General features: G+C 39.3%; 1 protein-coding gene across 1 annotated transcript; it reads left to right on the forward strand.

The window, feature by feature from the left end:
• Positions 1-892: 892 nt before the first annotated feature.
• Positions 893-22,478, forward strand: si:dkey-178e17.1 (tricarboxylate transport protein B, mitochondrial). The gene is made up of 9 exons (XM_006789960.3): positions 893-1,234; positions 10,614-10,721; positions 12,477-12,576; positions 17,106-17,244; positions 18,123-18,207; positions 18,665-18,769; positions 19,084-19,199; positions 19,316-19,389; positions 19,741-22,478. Exons 1-9 carry the CDS (start codon positions 1,123-1,125, stop codon positions 19,853-19,855), a joined length of 954 nt encoding a protein of 317 aa, XP_006790023.2. The 5' UTR covers positions 893-1,122; the 3' UTR covers positions 19,856-22,478.
• Positions 22,479-22,571: the final 93 nt, after the last annotated feature.

Raw genomic sequence — 22,571 nt, forward strand, 5'->3', positions numbered from 1 at the left:
GTTAGACTACGAAAAAAGTGGACGGATAGAATTAAAATGCATGAGTGGAAATGTGTTTGCTTCTCATCAACACAGCACGCTCGCAGAGGCACTGGGGCGCGTGATTATTCACTGTGAATACCTTCAAAGTGTTTATTCTGAACTGCTTAAATCACATCCAAAAAGGAGAAACTAACACAAAACACAAGCTTTAGAAAAATACTAAAATGGACGAACCTACTCTGAAAGGTAACTTACACTAAACCGATTTAAAAATGGAGGAAAACAGGAAAACCTAACTGCTCTGGAGGGCTCTTCCCCTCCCTGTTTTGTTGTTTTGCAAAAGAGCGTATGGAGTTTCACCTTTAAACATGGTTTACATCCATTTTTTTGCTACACTGTAATTTCCATCCTCCGCTGGACTCTGACATTTTGGTAACCGAGCTGTCATTTATCTGACTGATGGTTTCTGTCTGTGCCTCCGAGCCTCTTTGTTTGGAGAGGGTGTGGTTGGACTATCTGGACCTGTAACTGGCCGGCGAAGTCAAAAATGCTCACCATTTTCACAGCAGACAATAACAAAGGACTCATTTAGCCTATTTCTGTTTTCCTCGCTCAGCTGTAATCATCTGTTTGGAGGAAAACAGTGAGGAGAGGCTGTGCCCCGCCCTTTTTCGCTGTTGTGTGGGGGGAAAAGTGGCCGGTCTCTCACTTTGCGCTCTTACAGCTACAGCTACACACCCGGTGTAACGTTCACTGACCGCTCGGCGGATGTTGAAGTTCATTCGCTTTAATTGGACATTATAAAGTTCGGCAGGGTACACGGACACAAGTCTTTATCCGCCCCTTTCTGTGCTTCCGGCTTGCTTTGCTCTCTTACGTACTACCGTCGTGACACGGGGTTTCCATGGTTACAAATAACATTTATTGGATATAGAAGATCCCAACTTCCTTGACAGTTCCAGTATCCGCCCACTGTCAACACAGAGATCCGCCGGAGTCTCCACCTGAATCCAGGAACGCTCTTCAGACTGAAGGCGCCCAGGTGTTGCGCTACTATACTCTATTTGGAAACGAAAACAAAAAAACAAACAAACAAAAAAAAACTGCGAGCCACACTAAACTGCGTTTAATCGGGTAACTATGCAGGGTAAAGGCACTTTTATCAGCCCCTTTCACAGACCGCGGTGTCTGGCGGCAGCGGCACCGGCTGGGAAAGCGAAATTAACTCATCCGGGAAAAGCGATTCTGGCAGGTAAGCGCATCACAATCCACACGGAAAAGTCTCACATGGACACACTGCCACTCTAGTGTTAGTCACAGTTCAAGAAAGCATCCACGCCTCTTTCTTTCTACTTGGCTGTGCTACGAAGCAAAACTTTGTCGAGTCAGAAGCCAGGGAGGTTTTAAAAAGTCAGCGAGCAAAGACGCGCTACAGTTTGCAGAAATGTCACTATGTTGGGATTAGAAGAAGTTATTATGAGCCAAAGGAGTGCCACACTGGTTTGTATTTCCGATGAAAGCTTTCCTTTTAAATGACACGTCACACGTTTGCTTGCATGGACGTGAGTAAGTGGAGTTGCACTAATGTATCCCAGCTTCAGTTTAGGCAGTAGAGCGTAAGATTGAAGGAAACGATCTTTAAACAAAGTTATAGCCTGTATGTCCTTAAGCCACTCTAATCTGGTGCTGCTCGAATCTTCTACAAAAGGAGGATTTTATTCTTCGGTGTTTCTGTGCTATCAAATCCATCTGTGCTGTCATGGTTAGGTCACTTTGACCCACTGCACTGACTTGATTTTTATCCTACTTATCTAAAGATCACCTTCACTGCACTTAACATAATGCGCAGTGGGCAGTCGTCCACGCACACTTGAGCCATTTAGAGTCTCGGGTTTGTGCAGTGGGCCACCAGAACACAAGAGATGCCTTCAGGCTGTATGTTCTTCATTAAAGTACACCACTAGTCTTCGTGAAACTGTACATATTTACATTTTGCTCTTTTTTGGGGGGGTGCAAAACATTTTTTTGGGAGTGCAAAACATCATCACCTGATGTTTTGCACTCAGAAATTTACATATCTTTTTTACTTTTGTATGTATTCTGTCATTTTTTTTACTCAATACTTGCAACTGACAATTATTTGAATGGTTTATCAATCAATGTTGAGTTTTTTGGGAGTTATGGTTTAACACCTAATTTAAAAAAAGGCCATTAATGGTTGATTATCTCCAAACAACTGATATCTAGATCAACTGGTGAAGTTACTATTCAACAAGACTTGAGTTGTACCGAGTTGTCTCCTTTTGCCCCCTCCCCTCCAAAACCCCACGACCTCCCTGTGTGATGATGATCAGGCTGCAGCAGCTCCGGCTGATGAAAAGCCTCTCTGAGGTGCTCCTGTATTAAGGCTACATGCTGATATTTGGCAGCACTCGCACTGATTTTTCAACCCTGAGCTGCTGCAGTTGTCGCATACTGAATGTTTTATAGTTCTGAAGGAATTCTTTTTGATTGTAGATTTAAAAACACCAGCTGCTGTTTTTTAAAGACTTTAAATAAATATAAACGTGATAAGTTACAGTTCCAAAAATGTTGGAATATTGTGTAAATTGTAAATAAGAACAGAATGCAATGTTAATGTAGAACATAGAAAACAAAGCTTTAATGTGAGACATCTTAGAATGTTGTGAAAAATATTAACTCGTTTTGAACTTTATGTAAGCAACACACCTCCAAAAAGTTGTGACTGGCTACACAAAAGGCTGGTAAATTAAGTGACAATACAAAGAAATAGCTGGAGAAACATTTTGCAGTAAAAGACTGGATTAAAAAAAGAGTATATAAAACTGTGAAGAATTTGAATATCTCGTCATCTACAGTACTTATTAGAAGATCCTGGGAATCTGGGGAAATCTGTGTGCAAGGGATGAGGCCGCAAATCTGAGGGTGCCTGTGATCTTCATGAGCTCAGGAACACTTCCAGAAATCATTATCTGTGAACAGAAATGGAGCTTAAAGGTCTTTCGTGCAGAAGGAGAAGCTCTATGTGATCATGGTCCACAAACGCTATGTCTTCTCTGGGCCAAAATTAATTAAAAATCGACTGAGACGAAGTGGAAAACTGTTCTCTGATCAGAGGAATCAATACCATTGAGAGGTATTAGCAATGGTATTGACACATCCACATACCATTTCATGGTATGTGGATGGATCATACATACAAATTTCATCAAGACGATGCTAAATCTTGTACTGGATCTATTACAGTAGCATGGCTTCATAGTAGAAGAGCCTGGGTGCTGAACTGCGGGCAGTCCTGCAGTCCAGACCTTTTATCAGTTTAGAACTTTTGGAGCATTTGGCACTGTCTAAACTTTTTTGGGGATGTGTTGCTGCCATCAAATTCAAAATGACCTTCGTTTCTTCTTATAATGGTAAGTTTAAACCTTTTTTCATGTTCTACCGTGAATTAACTATGGGTTTAATATGGTAATGAGATTTGCAAACCATTGCATTCTGTTTTTATTTGTATATTACACAGCTTTCCAACTATTTTGGAACTGGGAACCTCTGATTCACATTTAAGGCTATTTAGGTTTTTTTTTTCCTGTGCACATTAAAGCTAATTTATATCAGTTTGAATCGTGTCACTAATCTGACTAATTTAAGATTTTGTGTTAGGGTGGGAGGTGGAGTGAGAGGAGGAGGAAAAAAATCTCATGATGTCCTGTCAGCTGCATAGAAATGGAAAAGAGGTCGTGGTGAGATCTTTGCCTTCCCCCATCACTCCTGTGCAGCCTGATTGACTGGATATGGCCCAGTGTTGTACCCTGCTCCCTTAGCTGTTTAGCTCAAGTCAGGCCTGTCTGTCTAGTTTTGCAACAGCCGCACAGTTGCATTCTGTCTCAACTTTGTGCATCCTGTGTAGAAACCAGCGACTTATCACTCTCTGTCTACAGTTTAGAAATGAAGGTGCATCAGAGCGTCACAGGATGACTCAGCAGTAGATGTAAAATGTGAGATTCTGACCTGAGATACCAAAAGGAAAGATAATAGTTTAAACAGTTCTAACTTGGTTTTCTTTTGGTTTTCTGTCATGCTAATGCTACTTTGTATCCTTCTTGGTTAACAGTATGTCTGTGTACACAGAGAAAGTCACTCACATAAATGGCCAAAGGCTCAAAAGAAGACAAAGCAAGAAGCAGAAGGTCAAAGCTTAATGGCTTAGCGAGCCCGCATAGTCTGGTTGAGAGAAGTGGGGTATTTTTTTTCTTTTCTTTGAGCTCTTTTCTGCTCCCATTGGTTTGTTCAGCTCCTCTCTCTACAGCCACTGGTGATGACTGAAGTTGAGACACGACAGGAGGGAGAATTTTATCTGTGTGAAGCCTCAGGGAGAGCGCGGTCTAAATGCCTCTCTGGTCCTGGTTTACAGGCTGTTGTGATTTCATGCGCTGTTGTAGCTTTTATTAATAACCTTTTTGCTCTGAAGAAGCAGACTCGGAGCCACAGTAAGAATGAGGAAGTTTTTTTTCTTGCTTTCCTAGATCGATTGGGTATTTCTCTGATAGTTTTAATATCACATTTCCTCCTTTCCCCCTTTCTTCTCCTCTCCTCCATCACTCTCGCTCCAGCCTCGGGGCAGCCAGTTAAGGTTTCTGAGTGGCTGTCTGCTCTCAGGCTCACAGGGCTCATCAAACTGTGGCTTACTCCCCGTTTCCTCGCGTCACAGGCGACACACAGTGTCCCCTCCCCTCCATTGTGGTTGCTGCTTGCAGACCCTGAGTACCAGGAGGCGAGACAATAATTCACAGTGCACTCGTCTGTTCAGCCCCCAGCCACCCCACTGTAACAGCTTGCACTCCCGCTCACGCAAATAAACATCACAGAAAAAAAGATTGCAATAATTTAAAATACAGAGCGCCAGTTTAATGTCAGCTTAATATTACATGTTTTGTTTTTGCCATTGTGTTTCTGATTTTTTTGCAGATCTGATTTAGTACCACATCACTCAGCATCAACATACAGCTGCTATAAATTTGTCTCAAAGTTAAATATGATATATTAATTATAGCAGGGTAATTAATTTACAACTAATGTGTTGGGTTCAAAAATACCCTGATGAAAAATGGCTAGCTCAAAACAATAATTTAAAGGCCTTCATATCCTATTTTCTCAGACAGGTCCTGAGGGAAATATCCGGCTCTTAGCGGCAAAATTTTCCAGTATGTGGAGATACCTATAACTTTTGTCTGCTCTTGGTCCTTTGCTGTGTACAGGGCTTTTAAAAATAGCTGCCTGCATCTGGAAGGCACACTAAAGAGAGCAATAAAACAAAACAATGAGCGTAAAGATGCCAGAACACACACGATCTAAATGTGTTGTAAACATAGACTCTGTACGAAAGAGTGACAAAGCTGTTCTGACTCTGCTTTCCATTTTAAAGCCATTAGTTCAGTATCAAAACTACATTGGGGCCAGGGATCACAGATGAAGGCTGGGGATCACTGAGAAATCAGAGAGTACAGAACATTTATACAGCAGGAAATTAACAGTTTATGTAAAGACAACCAAGATCGTCCCCTTCCATCCCCCTTTCGGTCTCCATTTGGGGCCATGCATTGTGTTGTATCAAACAAGACATTAAACAAGTGAGAGCATAAACTCATCAGGAAGCTGTTTCCTGAGGTCAAAGATTGGTTGAGAAGTCGGGTTTCATCGTAGACAACCTAGTGCCTTTTTGACACTGTTGCAAATGTTACTTTAACTGATGCTGAAAGTCGGTTGTCATTCAACATAAATACATAACTAATACAAATTCAGCCTTGTCTCCAGATGTACAGCTTGTCACAACAACCTGTGCGTAGTTGCTCTGCTCATGTAAAGAAGCGTACAGCCTTCATGCTGCAGGGTTCTAGGCAGTTGAATCGACTCCTATGTAAAATTAATCAACATCCCCCTCATATAATTAAGCATCAGTGGAGAATTACAGAGTGTTATCCAGGACAGAGGAAGCCTAAAAGGCCAGACGTCAGATGAATTATTCTTTTCATCTTTTGCGCAAGTCAAACAGAAATATCGCAGCACTGTTAATATGACACTTCCTGTTTGAAGTGCGTCAGTCCTCTGGCTACATTCTTCATGTTGACTGGAGATTTGACCGTAAGAACATCTTTCCCTCAGACTCTTTCCCGTGTTTTCTCCCCACCAGAGAATTGGAAGTAACCGATAACCATCCTGATAAAGAACATCCGAATTAATAATACATTTTGATGCAAAACACACAGACCGACACAGATTATTTTGGGTGTGTTATATTGTCTTTAGCTTTTACTGCATCAGTGATTTAGTGCAGCAGGCTGAAGAGCTAACCCTATACTGCTAGTGAAAAAATATAAATACCGATAGAAACGGTACTTCCCATATATGTAAAACATGCCACATGCCAGGTCTTCCTAACTAAAAAGGAAGCTTCTCCTCCTTCACCACCAGATGTGCTGGGTGCTCATTAGTCACCATAGCAGACAGGACAGGATTTCAGAAGCTGCTCTTCCCTGTCAGCTGGCTGCCTGGCTGTCTTCTCACCTGGCTTCCTCTGTGTCTCTCTGTACTACAAACAATGGACGTCAATTTGTGTATGTGTGGATTTTTCATTCGTTAATATCAGTTTGTCAATGTGTACATAAAGAATGAGTTCAAAACTAGGTGGAGTTGAAATGGTGGGTCATTTAAGCGATAAGTCAATAAGCACCTAAAGGGTTTCTCCTGGCTTAAATGGACCTTTTGGAGGTGACTGAGCACTATTGTACCACATATAATAAAGATGGCAAGCCTGTGCTATCTTAATTAACAGAAATCTTATTATTTCTGCAAGTGAAATGATGTTCACTTGTCAAAATGTCTGAAAAAATTTGTACTACAATCTTGGTGATTTCCCTCTGGGGGAAAAAGCACAAAACCTCTTTGGGAGTGCCAACATTTCTTATATAAAAGAAACCTTCCTTAACTATTCCATCTTTTCATTTCTATGGATACAACCCTTTTCTTTATCGTCTATAATTGTGAACAGACTGTGTTTTGGTAAGGATTTTTATACATAGTCATGTGAAAAAAGAAAACTGCCTTTCAATTCTAAGATTTTAAATATCAGGACATAAAAAAATAATCTGGTACATCTCAGGTTTTAAATTCATTTAGATGCAACCTCAGATGAGCAAAACACACAACATAATACACTGTATCATTATTTTTTTTTCAACACCAGGGAAACTGAAATGCAAGAAAGCAAAAGGTAACTGTATAGCTAACAATGTCTGAGCGGATTGCTGTAATAATTATAAATGTGCAAATGTTTCAGCACCAGGTGGCTGTCTGGTCTGGTTTGTGGTCTAGTTCTAATTTGGTGTGAATTAATTAATTTGGAATGAATTTGAAACCAGATGGCTGATTGAGCCTAGTCACAGCACCGGTGTAGCTGAATGGAAGGAGATTCCTGCAACCAGGATCCAAAGTTTCAGGGAAATCCTGAAAGTGTTACAAGAGTGTATTCTTGCCTCATATGCATATAATTTTCAGATTTTTGTCTCACACATTTTTGGCTATGCAGGCATTCAACTGTGCAGGGCCCATCTGTGAAATCGGAGAGGTGTTGATTAAGTTATAAATTTATCTTCTCTGCCCAGAGAGTGACAGTGTTACCTTGAAATGGCACATCTGTGTCTGATTTATTAAACTGCTGTTTAGTCTAAGTTTTTAACAGTCTGTAGAAGCATATTTGTATCAAGCACTCCATTTTTTTTTTACCCTCTTCTGGGTTCGGCTTACTCTTTTCAATTTCCTTTCTTGTAATATTAAGTGTCAGAGATCCATATCGATGCATCGATTTTATGACACAGAGTGAAGAAGGGTAGTTGGGGGGATGAGGAGAGAGGAAGGAAGGTGCTGCCGAGAGAAAAATTAAGAGCAGGTGAGGGAGAGCGAGCCCGGGAAGATAAAGATTAATGGCCATTTTTCTCATGTAACCCAGTTTTGGCAGCTCACAGGAGTCGTTTAGGGTGTCATCTGTAAATGTGTGTAGAGGCACGTGTGTGCCTCAGTACTGGGTATATGCTGCAAAATGGACTAGGAGACAAACAGGCAGCTTCTCCTCCGCAGGCGCTGTGTCTGATGAGGATTGATCTTGTGTTTGTCTCTGCTGCTGAGTCGCTGTGTTCTGAGTGAGTGCTGGTTGGTTTTACATGCAGAGACGTCTTGGCACAAAGCAGAAGAAGAATGTTGATTGTTTAGTCTTCTATCCAAGACACACTGGGCCACTGATCCTGGATCAGGATGGATGTCGCTGAATGGAGATGAATGGAGTATTGTAAAGCTCATGTGATTTCTGTTACACCTCAGCTGGCGTACGATTACTTACTACTCCAGCAGGATTAGCAGCATTACAGCTCACGAGCCTCCTGATTTTAAATGTATGTCTGTCTGTGCGTGGTGATCTTGTGTTTGGCTTTCAGATCTGAGGACAGTTTTTGCCATGCTTGACTTTAGAGATGAGGTTAGAATTCGGTTTAGGATGGGCAGCTACATTGGCATTTAGCTTAGCAGACTCCTGAGAATCAAGGGCAGCTAAATGGAAAATTGCTAATAATGAAATATTTTGCTGAAAAGTTTAATTAACAACCACCTGTTTCATATATATAACTATAAGATAACCCTGTCCTCAGTGTGGCAACCCATTTGTCAGTTTTTCATGGCTTCCGGTTCAGCCAGTATTAGATTCCTGTTTGTTTTCCAGGTCATTGTTTATAAAATCACATAAAATATTAAAGCTAATAAAAAGTTTAACTCATAGTTGGTGGATTAAACATTCAAGGACCAAACGTGTCTTTATCAACCTTAATAGGCAATTTGTTGTACAGTCAGAAGAAGTCGCACAGAAGGTTTCAAGTACGCAGTCTTAAATAAACAACAAATGAAACATGAAAACACACTAAAAATGTAGAAGTCCAGAATAAAGTAGGATTATTATAAAGTTAGTGTGTTATTTAAAAGCCCAGTGGCAGCCGAGGCAGATAAGGTTTAGTCTTTGCCATTTGTGTTGGTATACTGTGTCTGAAGTCAAACAGAAGCAACGTGAGCTCCTCAGAAAAAGGGCCAAGATCAGCCACGGCTGACTGGCCTTCTTGGAAGTCCTAGGCTCATGTGCAATGTTGCTGCTGATACCTTGCAGTCTACTTTTTTTTTTTTTAAGGTTCAGTGACATGTACCAGGCAAATGTGGATGTAAGAGCAGATTCAATGAAACATAAACACCACAAAGTTTGTGAAAAAAGTACATGTGCTGCTAAGTTTTTCTTTAAGAGGCACCCACTTGAAGCTCAAAGGTCAACAGCACGCACATAAATGGTGAATAGTACTTGAACTAAAGGCTAGAAACTAGACTGGAAACCAGGAAGGTTTCCTCACTAAAAAATTCTCCCATATTTACAGAATCTGATTACGGGGACCCTCATGTTACTCATTGTTATGGTCAATATATCAACGTGAAAACGTCATGATTTTGCGTTCTTAAAATGTATTTTGTTGTCAAAAATAGTGGTGAAAATACATGCTTTCTTTTGTTCACATTTTCCTGGTGTCCCAACACGAGTGAATCAGCTAATGCTAAAAGTTGATGCTGTTTTAAAGGCAAATGGTCGTCACACCCAATATTGATTTTAAAATGTCCATTTCCTGCACTTTGTATGACGTCAGTACTTCACTTTGAGTGAGATGATTTGATTTTCACTGTGTTGGATTCCTGTGGTCTTTGGGGAAATTGTCTTGGTCTTTGCTCAAATTTAGATGTGTTACTGTAAGAGGTTTCTCATTTCTGATTAGATTTTTTTTTTCAAGCACTAATTTCTGCAAGTGTCTGTGTAAACCCGTGACTTGCTTGTGCCTCTCGTGCACGCTGTTCATGTGTGTTCATCTGTGTCATTGAGTTAATGGAGGGTCTTGGCCTCGGTAATGGAACCCCTCCCTGTAGGCCGTGGATAATTTAATTAATGTCAACCGTCTCTCCATCCCTCCTCCCTTCCTTGTGACTCATCTGTGTTATTCTTTGGCTTTGAACACTTCGTCCTCATCTACTTGCATTAACTCACTGTCTTTGGCTGGTTTCAGGCCAAACCCTGCAAGAATCTCTTAAGAATCACCCTTTTCTTGCTTTCTTTCTGCCTATTTTTCTTTCTCCAAACACTCACTTAACGCTTTAGGTAAAGAAAATAGTCAAACATGTAAGTGGCAGCTGAATTTTCTTGCACAACCTCCTTCTAGTTTATTCATTCTTCATTGAGACAGGAACAGTTGATTCATTTTTGCCCAGCTCATTACTCTTCCTCCCTCTACAGCAGTGCTTTTAATGTTTATGGAGGGAGAGCCATTTGTGGAGTCACTGTAATGATCCATGATGTAATGGCGTACCTTGTAATTCTTAAGAGGAGCAGCAGTCTAAGTAAGGCTCAGTAAGGCTGCACCCAAACAGACACAGCAGCTGGTTTTCTTTCTTCAGTGTTCACTTGGTGCCACTTTCGTCTGTGGCTGTTCTTGTATGTTCTCTGAATGAATGATGATTGGGTCTGATTTCTTTTGTGTTTCCAGGTGGAATCGCAGGTGGCATAGAGATCTGCATCACCTTTCCCACAGAGTATGTCAAGACCCAGTTACAGCTGGATGAGAAGGCCAATCCACCAAAATATAGAGGAATAGGTTTGTATGCAGTGAGTGGAATAGTGTAAAATGAGTGGAATTCACTCACCAGCCACTTCATTGGATATGCTTGTTCAGTCACACATTAATGTGAACATCTAATTAGCTAATCACATAGCAGCAGCTCAGTGCATTTGAGCATGTAAATATGGTCAACCTCCTGAAGTTCAAACCAAGAGTCACATGAATCATGAGAGAAGAGGACATAAATACAGACTCATCAGCAGGCAGATGTAAACAGAAGGCAAACGTTTATTTAGGCTGATTACAAATCCATTAAATGATGAGGAACTCAAAACTCATAGCACTTCAAAAACTGTTAGAGACACACAGGGGCAGTAACAGAAATATGAGGGTAATTAGCATACCTGGACACAGCAGGGTAATGAGAGACAGGTGAAAATAAGGAGGAGAAAGACAACTTAACACTGCACACTGAAAAAGAGTAACGATCAGAATAAAACAGGAAGTGATAGCAATGACTCAATTGGGGGAAAACAGATTCACGAATTCCAGTATGAATTTAATCTGGGATAAAAATGTCTTGATGCATGCTCAATCATCCAGGCAATGAAATCCCAGAAAGTTGATTCTGTTACTCTTCGTCAGTCATCCAAGTGGCTTCTTCAGTTTCAACATCCAGATGCACAAAATCAACTTTCTGGGATTAATCTAGGGTAGTTGACAAAAGATGATGGAACGCTTTACATAAAACAGCCTGGCCATGTCCGTCCTTTTATGACCACAGTGCATGCATGGCCCATGTCATCCTGTCTGGTTCTTTTTGGTTGCGTTATCATTTTAATTTTTGTTTTTTACATGCAACACATTTCATCAACCCATCAATGGACTGCTTTACACCAATGATATGTACTTACAGACATTTTGTTTATTATTGAGTCTGTTAAGCTTTTGTTAATATTTATAAAATTGGAAGCATAACTCTATTCGTGGCATTTGAGCAAGTCAAAACACTAGCATGGTGTACCTAATGAAGTGACCAGGGAGTGCAGGATTTAATCTGGTGGCAGACATCTACTACAGGCTCAAAAACAAAATTCTTTATTACTTTTATTCGAATTTTCAGCAAAACCTAATAAAATAAACAGTATTTCTGCAGCAAGAGAGCATAAACAATGATAAAAAAAAACATACAATAATCCAATAAAAGCAACACTCTTGGGAGCTCATTATCTAATTACCCATCATCCCCAGGTACATTAGTGATTCTGGCAGGCTGTCACTGTGCTTGTTTATATGACTTAGATCAGACCAATGCACACTCGCCATCCATGCATACGAGTGTACACAAACACACCCAGGATCTGTGGATATCATTTGAGGATTTGAGGATTGGAGACCGTGCTAATGAGCACTCAAGACAGCTGCTGCTTTTCTTGTTCAGTTGGCTTCATTGGAGAACTTTGATTGCTGGACTGATGCAGCCAAGAGCCAGGAACAAGCTTAAAGTAAAACACCAGATTTTGTGAAAATATCAGCTGAGGTTCAGCTTATCTGCAGCATATATATTATTATAGTTAATTACTGTTGCTACATGCTCTTTTGTGATGTTGATGATTGAGGTGTAAATGACAAGTGTATTGGTGTATTCTCTAAAGGGTTAATGCACTCAGCCTGAAAAACAGACAAATTGTAGAATTTTTATATTTGAACATTAGAAAGCAAACTGTGTTGTATGCAGATATGCATATCATGTTCATTCTATAATATTTGCTGCTTGTGTATCTGCTTTAGGTGACTGTGTGAAACAGACAGTACAGAGTCACGGTATCAAAGGGCTGTACAGAGGTCTCAGCTCTCTGCTGTATGGATCCATACCCAAATCTGCTGTCAGGTATGTTATAAAGCAGAGGTCTATCATGTGCAAGGTAAATACATTTACTTGAGCATAATTTGTGATGTAATATTCTGAGTTTATTAAGTTAAAATATGGCTGACGTGAAGAGCAATGTCCACAGTCACAACACTGTTAATGCTGCTTGCAGATTTACTGCACTTCTACTTTATTACGGTGTAAGAAAATGGAATCAAAAAGTGATGCTGTATATACTCCTCCTCCTTCTGCCCCTCTTAGTTCTCCTTTCCTCCTCCTCATCATTGTATAAAATCACAGTTTTTTGTTTGTTTGTTTAAAAAATTTTTTTTTTTGATTGTCTTTAGGAGGATGTGTGGTCAGCAGATCTATTTTCACACGACACAGCAGTTAGTGTGAAGGAATTGTTTTAGAGGACACATTTTAAATACCTTCACTTTGTTAATTAACTGAGCATGTACACAGTATTAAAGGCAGAGGTAGCCATTGTTTCCATTTGTTATGAAGGTCCTGTTTTGAGGCCTAGGGCAGAGCGTTTTCGTCATGGTGTTTTGAAAGTACCTGACGAGCAAAGGGTGGATTGACAGCATAGTGAGACTATCTTCATTTCTGAAACAAAAGACTGAGCTCATAAATTCATCAGGAAAGTGTTTACTGAGGTTACAGAGCAACTGAGCTGAGGTCTGTTTTCCCATAGACTTCTATACAACAGTAACCTGCAACGTGAGGAATCACCCCCGCTGGCTATTAGATAGAATGGAGATTTAAGTTACTTGCTCAATGCCTTCAGTTTTTTAGACCTAGAAGCTACACCCAGCTTTTATGCTATGTATGGGATACACCCCTTCCTCAGATTGCTTGCATCATTCTATAAAGAATAATAAGAACATAAAATAAGAATCATTTTAATTTAACCCATGTGTCATTTTTTTAAAGAGCTTTTTTCCCCTCTTTCTTCTCATTGACATTTTTCTTGATATCAGACAGAAATGACACTTGAACTCAAAACCTTCTAAAAAAGTTTTTGCTTTTAACTTTGTTGATTAAAATCTTAGATCTCATGCTCATATTCTAATAATCACAAACTGGTAGAGAGTACATATGTACAAATACACATGCACCAAAGGAACGTGGAATGAAAGGAACCCTTTTAGCTAAAGCCGCTGTGATCTTCTACCTGAAACCATTAACTCACACACTCCAATTATTCTAGTCCATTACTCACAAGGCAAGGCATAAATGCCACACTAGCATTCAGTATAATTATGTTATTCTTTTGTAGCAGTGACATTTATCTTCAGACAAGTGTGCACACACACACACACACACACACACACACACACACACACACACACACACACACACACACACACACACACACACACACACACACACACACACACACACACACACACATTTGTGTAGCTATCTTTGTGAGAACATTTATGGACATATTACACTCCCTAGTGCCTTACCCAATAGAAACCTAACTCTTACCTTTTATCATAATAATAATAATAATAATGAATTGCATTTTATATAGCGCTTTTCGGGACCCCTCAAAGCGCTTTACAATACCACTATTCATTCACTCTCACATTCACACACTGGTGAAGGCAAGCTACAGTTGTAGCCACAGCTGACCTGGGGCAGACTGACAGAGATTGAAAGTGAAAGTATTAACCCTCAAACAGCCCTTTGAAGGGGTGTGGGGAAATGAAAAATCTTCACTTCCTCACTGTGTCCTCACTCCATTGTTCTAAAACTCAAACTGATCCTCATAAAGATGGTTGTACATACGTATGTATACACGCACAAAATAAAGAAAAGAGAGAGGGGATAGGAGGCAAAACGAATAAAATGAAGAACAAAAAACTAACAACAAAAGTGTGTGCGTGTGTGTGTGTGTGTGTGTGTGTACACACAATAGAGAGACAGGCCCAGCCAGGCGGAGCAAAGATGCCACTCAAACTCCGACAGGGTCTCAATAGGGTTACAAACAGGGAGACTTGGGTGTGTTTATGCTGATGCACAGTGTGTGTGTGTGTGTGTGTGTCAATCAGACTTTAGCGTCATTTTAAGAGCGAGTCTGGATGGTTTTGTTTCAGCTCAAAGGAGAATTTTCTGTGAGGGAATATGGCAAAATGGAGAAAAGCCGTTTATTGCCATAGAAATGTTATAAAGGAATATGATGTCATTTATATATGGATTTTGGACTCTTTCTACTGTGCAGTGAAGTTTAAAAATCTTTATAAATGGCCATATTGCATATTAGCATTCGTATAACATGCTCTCTGTGGTGTATACACATTTAGGCCAGGAATCTTTTAAGCTTGTGACCCATTTAGCTGTTGACTATTATCAGCTGTTTAACTTTTTTTTATACTTTGTCAGCCCTAAAGAAAAAATATTAAAGATGCTTAAAAAAATCACAAAAAGGACAAAATTAAAGGCAGATTTGAAACATATAAATGGTCCTGCAAAAATGCTTTTTCTACTTGATACTGAAATAGAAGAGACTAAACAAACTGATAATGATATTTTGACTTTTTGTGATGGATAAGGTCATCTTCTATTTCTGCTCTTGAGATCAGCCTACTTTGAAAATTAAAACTACATACAAGTGGTCAAATTTTATATAGAAATGTGTATGAAATGCCTTTGTCTCCATTGTTTACATGTCTTTTTGTCTTTTTCATTTAAGATTCTTACCCCTTTAAATGTCTAATAATCATGATTATTATAGTTATAATTAAATCTGCAGCCATTAAGACCAAAAGAAAAGCGGTATATTTAAAAGGATCAGAGGGAAAACCAGTGACTTCAAAATACTGCTGAAAATAAATACTTGAGTTTAAAAAAATGAATATGAGAAATTAAAAATTGCTGAGATTTGGAAAGCTTGTTTTGATTAATGGAGAATACCTTGACACTTTTCTATTAAGCACTGCTTGGTCTGCTTAGTTTTTCTACCCCCTGCCTTTTTTTTCTTACTTCCTCCATCTTCTTTCCCCTTCGTCTTTTCCATCACTCCTTTTCTTCCAGCCCGCTCATTCCATTAACTGATTGCCTGTGCACCCTCATGTGCCATGGAATGTGCTGGAAGGTTGTCAGGGAGGTAAGAGAGGGACATGCAAGAGAGCTTTTGACCTTTATCTCTCCTTAGCTCTTCATCCATATCAGCATCAGCATTCTTTCTTCTCCTATTCCTTTCCTTTGCTTTCCTTCGTCTTCTCGACAGAAAAAAGTGACCCTATAAAAACGACCCCCTAACGAAGACTGGGCAGCAGTCCACTATCTAGGATGACTCATCTGTGACTGTGGATGTCAGCCAAATGATGTGTCACATTCTGACTGTAAAGTTTAGTCCACTTGTTAAATGAGTCTGGGAGAGGCTATAGAGTAAATTGGCAAAGGAGAGAGCCTGACAGTAGCATATTTCTCCTCGGCAGACTTTAATGAATAGCATTTGTTTCACAAGGTTAGTCATTAAGTGCTCTGTCATCATTCTAGCATGCTGTGTGGAAGAGCTTTATATTTTAATTTGCCCTAAGCTAAAACAGTGTTTGTAGTCAGCAAATGGTGTGAGAAAAGACAGGAATTTATGTTTATGTACTGTTAGGTGCTGCTAAGGATTCAGTTTATTGTGGGGAGCCTGTCTTTCAAAGCAATCTGAATCAGTGCGAGCAGTGAGACAGGAACAGATGTGGAGAGTTAATGAGCAGAAGTAAGTCTTGGTTAGAAAGGCAGATGGAGAAGAAAACTAAAATCCGACTAAGCGAGTCTGATTTTTTTTTAAATTTTTTTAGACCTGTTACAACAGCAGGTAAATGGTTCAAGCAGACTGAGAAAAGAGAGGAAAACAAAGCATTCATCAAGACCTAATGTCTGTGCTCCCCCCTCCTCTTTGCTAAATGTACCAGGCAGTGTCCTCCCGCCGCCACAATTCAATTCCATCTATAAATAACCTTTCTTGCAAAGGACTTGCTGGCACAACATTTGCAGAGAAACACAAACCACACCTCTCTGTAGCTGGGCTGGCTTCCATGGCAGCTGTTGCTGGTCACACATTGGTTACTGAGACTCTGCAGTTTATTGGTTCATCTTTAATGAGGATGCAGGACGATAAAATAAAAGGCCTGAGCACATTAGGCTGTTGCAGCAGTTTGCTTTCTCCAAAAATCTGAGTTGGAAGAAGCTTTCTAATTTCATCTGTGCTCACTGAGACATGAAAACCCTTACCTTTGCCTGCAGTGTTACTATCTATTTGAATTTATTTAGTTTACTTAATTTTAGTAAAAACAAACGTGACTACAGTGGGTAGTTTAATTTCGTAAATCAACTTTGAACTTGCAATGTTGCCACGTGAAAGACTGAAATAATCTGAGTATTTGTAGAAGAAATAATTTCACAGTTTACAGTATAATCACAAAGATTGCCCACATCTAATTATTAAATGAGATTAACTTTGTTATTCAGTCTGTTTTTCTCAGACACTCCTATGTCTACATTTCCCATAATTCTTTGCTGGCTTTTTTTCTACTTGTTAGGTTTGGGGTGTTTGAGTTCCTCAGTAACCACGCCAAGGATGAGTCCGGTCGACTGGACAGCACCAAAGGCCTGCTGTGTGGGCTTGGAGCCGGGGTCATGGAGGCTGTTCTGGTGGTCTGCCCAATGGAAACAGTCAAGGTGTGTTTCTGAAGCTCATCTGAGCTGACGCTCAAATATAGAGAGAGCAACAGTGTCAATGTATGAAAACTTTAAGATAAAGTGCAATAGTTTGGTGCCTTTGTAGGTCCACTGTGAATTATAATGTATAAATTATGAACTGCAAATAATGAAATTTTACTAAATGGGATAAGAGATATTTGTGCATTTTAAAATCACTTCATGTTATAGGGACTTCAGTGCAAAGATGGACATCTCAGGATGTTCATAATCTGTTGTCTAAATGGACCGTTTGTTAAATGTGACCGTTTTCAGAAAGTGGGCAGCATGATGGTGCAGCAGTTAGAGCTCACATCACCTGAGAAACCTCAATAAGGTTTCTGGTTGTAATTTTTGTCTGCTGGGGTCTTTCTGTGGGGAGTGTGCATTTTGTCTCTGTGTCTGTGAGGATTTCCTCCCACAGCTCAAAGACAGGTTTGGTTGTGTGGATGTGAGAGGGTGTGGCGTTCTGCTTCATTGTTTTAGCCCTGTGAGAGACTGAGGCTATTTCGGCTGCAATTTTGGATTCCAGCGATTATTAAAAGATTACTGAGATAAAATAGTTAATGTGCCACATTCTGTGCAGACTGAGGCTTGTATACAGTTTGATATAGCCACAATTTTATCAGAGTCTATGAAGAATTGTTAAGAATGACTTATAAGTTATTCTCATCATGATTTTTGTCATATTGTGTCTTCGGCCTATGAAGTAAAACTAGTTGAAAACCACTGACTGAAGGTTAAAGTTACCAACCTTTTAGAAATATTCTTTGAAAGAGAACTACACTAAACCTCTTCAGTTTTCACTCCCACATCTGTAAAATGTATCGTCTGTATTTTTGTGTCTTTAATCTCCCAAGGTTAAATTCATTCATGACCAGACATCAGCCAACCCCAAATACAAGGGATTCTTCCACGGAGTCAGAGAGATGATCAGGGCTCAAGGTAAACGTGGGCTTCATGCATGACATTCACCTGACATCTGCTGGTTGGTTAGGGTAATGCAGTGGGAAGCACTGACCCTGGTCAAGCATCAACAACAATATTCACTCTCATATCATTGTGTAAATCATCAGACATATATGTCAGAGAGTCACCAGGAAAAGTCTTGCAGCATTAAAAATGTAAATATGTAAACAAACAAGTCCAGTGTTTTAAGACTCTGAAAACATGTTCAAATAGGCTGGGTTAGGGTAATATGTGATATGTGTTGAAGTGCTGCCCCCCTGCCCTCCCCCTCCAACAACATTTACAGCCTCTCATACTGCTTTTAGTTCTTAGCCCTTAAGTTGGAAATTGGGATTGGGCTGTGGTATTCGGGTTCTTCTCTTTATTCAATGTGCTGTCTAATTTAATTGAAGAAGGATTTATTAACTTACCCTCTGGCTTCCGGTTTGAACAGGATTAAGAGGGACATATCAGGGTCTAACTGCAACAGTCTTGAAGCAAGGCTCCAACCAGGCTATTCGATTTTTCGTGATGACTTCTCTCAAGAACTGGTACAAAGGTGCGTGTACACGAGTACAGCTGGTTTATTCATTTCTTTGTTATTGCTATAAACAATATTTAATAAAAAGAGACCAACTCTGCAAATGGTCTGAAGGGTTATTGTAGGTCATTGGGCAGTTCTTTGAACCCCAGTTGGGTTTCCAAACATAGGAATAATACAGTGTGTGGAGATTGATATATATAGAGGATTGCTTTTAATATTTATGATGTGAAATTAATTAGCACATTAGTATCCTTCATGTTAATGAGTTTAGAACTAACTCTGATTAAGAGCTAACCCCACCCTTCATACTGCTCTGTCACATTCATAAGGTGATAACCCCAACAAAGCAATAAATCCACTGCTGACTGGACTCTTTGGAGCCACAGCAGGAGCAGCCAGTGTATTTGGAAACACTCCACTAGATGTCATCAAGACAAGGATGCAGGTACATAATGCAACAGATGCTACAAATCACACGCTTTTTCTTACTTGCTTGTGTTTTTAAATACAAACTTGCAAGCGGTGGACAAATGTACTAATGCTCTTCTGCTTTTTCTAAAGGGTCTAGAAGCACATAAATATAAAAGCACGCTGGACTGTGCCATGAAGATCTTGAGATATGAAGGGTTGGCAGCGTAAGTACACCTCCATGTTTTATTTCGTTTGGTTTGGCTTGTAGTGTTGGTTTCACGGCTGATTTAAAACAACACAGCTTTAAAAAAACAATGTGTCTTTCTTTACTTCACAGATTCTACTGTCAACACTGTATAAGAAATGCTTTTTGGCTTTAGTTTATTACTCTAAAGAACTTGAGTGAAAAAAATCTAAACTTAAACACTTTAAGAATAAGAATGTGCCAAATGATTAATAAAAACAAAAACTAATCAAAATACTGTAGAATATAACCCTAACCGCAGATAAATATGGCTCCACCCTAAACAATTAATGTCTTACATGCTCCTCCCTCTTTCTTTATCCCTCTACAGGTTCTATAAAGGAACAGTTCCCCGGCTTGGCCGTGTATGTCTTGATGTGGCCATAGTTTTCATCATCTACGAGGAGGTCGTAAAGGTTCTGAATATGGTCTGGAAGACAGAATAGGTGGTTGGACATACGACGAAGGTGGCAACTTCCTCCTTCACAAGCATCAGACATAGATCTGACTTCAGCAGGCCTCTTTTGTGTCATGAAACCAACAGCAGAAGGGGTGAAAAAGACAGCTGAACTTAGATTAGTGTTGTATGCAGAGCAGGAAGTCAATATACTCGGAGACAAAAGAAGAAAAGGGGGCCTGGCATCTCCTACACCTGGTGTAAATGATGCTGAGCATCAACATTCCCTGACAAGATTGAAGAAAAAGAAAGATAAATGATAATTAAATAATATTAATAATAATAATAAAAAGAACCTTTATCCTAAAGCTGCATCACCAGTTTATAAATATATATAAAATACTGGCCAATAGCATCGCCAGCAGCAGCACCTTTATTTTAAGTTATCTGGTTTACTTTCTCTGTAAGCCTCTGTCAGGGAAGCGCATTATTTGTAGTCATTCACAGCTGTTTTACTGCAAATATGCAGATATCCTGCTGGATTTTCTTGAGTTTGCGTTGCTTTCTGTCTCTTCTAAAAGTCCAGAGGAGCCAGAGTGCAACTGGTTGCAACTTCCATAGTTAGGCCTTAAATAAAATTGGTTTATAACCTGCCATGTATTTTTATACAGTGTAGATTCGATTTAGTTTATTGATAACTTACAGAATATTATATATTTTAATTCCTGTGCCAAATGTCAAACCTATTGTGTTATGAAAGTCTGTTCAGAAGAAAGCAAAAGTAACCTAATTATCTTAAGAGAATAGTAAATATTATGACTATGTACTGTGAGATACATAATTTTTGAAAGTGAATTATTAAATAGAGAATTAAGAGAATATTTGCTGTTAATCTGTGCCACACTGTTGTTGTTGTTTTTTTTCTTTATCGGGTGTATAAATGTTTTTTTTAAGATGTGGAAATTATTTAGTTGCTTTGTATATCACTGTGAGTCTACAAGACACAATGAGTCGTTTAGACAAAGTAACATCGGGCTTCTATTTTGCTTTTAGTGGAAACAACACCTCTCACTGGGTCATATTTTACCAACCTGACTCCACCCAGTGTGGATTTTTGTTCTGTTTACATTAGACACAGTTTTACTTTTTTTTAAAATTATTATTATTATTTCTGCTAAATACACTGCTTGGCCAAATAAAAAAAATTACAAATTCTAATATTTTATTGGACCGGCTTTAGCTTTGACAACAGCATGCAATCATCAGGGCATGGTTTTGATAAGCTTATGGAATATCACAGCATTTATTTCTATCCAGGGTTGGTTTGATTTTTTTCTTTTTTGCCAGGATCTTGTATTGATGACAGCAGTGTCAGGCCACTGTGAACATCACAAAGATTCTCAATGAGTCTGCGGCCAATTCATGTGTGAAAACGATGATTTGTGTTCCCTGACCTGCTCTTTCACAATATGAGCATGACAAATTTTGGCATTGTCATCTTGGAATCTGACCGTGCTATCAGGAAAGAAACAAACATTACTCGCCATGATGTATGCATCACTTCATCTGCCTCTTTTCTTACCCCAGTGCACCAATGACTCTGGAACAGGGACCTCATCAGACAACATGCCTTTGTTTATTTATTTTTTACAATGCTCCAGAGTCCAATCTTTATCCTCCTGAAGTGGCATTAAATCAAGTTCACGACCACAGGATATCACACGATTCTTTAAGAAAGAGAAATTACTTACTGCATCAATTAGGGTCCAACCTGTGTCCATCTGAAATTTCACTATCTGTCCAATGGAAGGATCCTAACTATTTGCTTCATTCCAGGTGGTGACTTTTTTTTTTCTGGGCAGTATTTGTTTCTTATACAAATTGTTGGATGATTGTTGGAAATCAGTTTGTTCAGTTTCCAGCGTCATTCTGTTTCAGTGCCATGTTTCATTCAAAGTTGAACTCCATGTGCCTTTTGCGGGTGTGTTTGTTGGCGAAAACATCTTGACCAGTATCCTCATGCATTATCCAGCCTCACCAGGGTGACAGTAATTTCTATGATGGTTAAAACGGTTAACGTTTACATAACCGACATCATGCCATCAAATCCAGAAACCCTAATTTTTAACGTTTCTGTAAACACTCATGAATGTTGTTGTTTTTTTTATGACTGGCATTCACCCTGTTCTGTCCTTTTAGGTGTGACAATAGCTTATTTCATGTTTAATTAACCTGCTCTTTAATCATCTTACAAGAAGACTGTGTGGTCTGGACATGTTTTTATAATAACAACAAGGGGTCTGCTTGTTCTAGTTGTTACCACTGTTCGAGTATTGTAATCCTCAAAATTGTCTTTTATTTAGTATTCATGAAAATATTATTATTATTATTATTATTATTATTATTATTATTATTATTATGTATTTTCTGCGCAGCCAGACAAAGTATTCATGTTCGCCACTGCCAGACAACCAAGAGAACATTATACTGTGATAATAAATCAGTGTATTCCAATGCTGTGTATATGGAATTGTATGTTTGTATGCGTGTGCGTGTGTGTGTGGGTCATGTTGATGAAGCTTGTGCAATAAATGTCCCTTACTTAATGTCTGTGCTTTAATCTAAAGTTGTTTGTTGTAGGGCGATTTGAAAACAAATTAAAATAAACATCTGAAACCTTGAAAGCATGCAGTCTGGTTGTTTTTGTTGCCCTCCTCGCTCGTTAACTGTTATTCTGCCCTTTTCCTCACTGCAGATAACATCAG

The sequence above is a fragment of the Neolamprologus brichardi genome, chromosome 12 (assembly GCF_056152115.1).
Source record: "Neolamprologus brichardi isolate AB-2024 chromosome 12, ASM5615211v1, whole genome shotgun sequence".
Classification (NCBI taxonomy): Eukaryota; Metazoa; Chordata; class Actinopteri; order Cichliformes; family Cichlidae; genus Neolamprologus; species Neolamprologus brichardi.

What these genes read in the sequence shown, in the direction of transcription:
- si:dkey-178e17.1 (XM_006789960.3), top strand. Translation starts at nt 1,123, where the DNA reads ATGCAGGGTAAAGGCACTTTTATCAGCCCCTTTCACAGACCGCGGTGT. An exon ending in ATACCCAAATCTGCTGTCAG is followed by an intron (nt 12,577 to 17,105) that starts GTATGTTATAAA and finishes TCTACTTGTTAG; the next exon opens with GTTTGGGGTGTTTGAGTTCC. An exon ending in AGAGATGATCAGGGCTCAAG is followed by an intron (nt 18,208 to 18,664) that starts GTAAACGTGGGC and finishes CGGTTTGAACAG; the next exon opens with GATTAAGAGGGACATATCAG.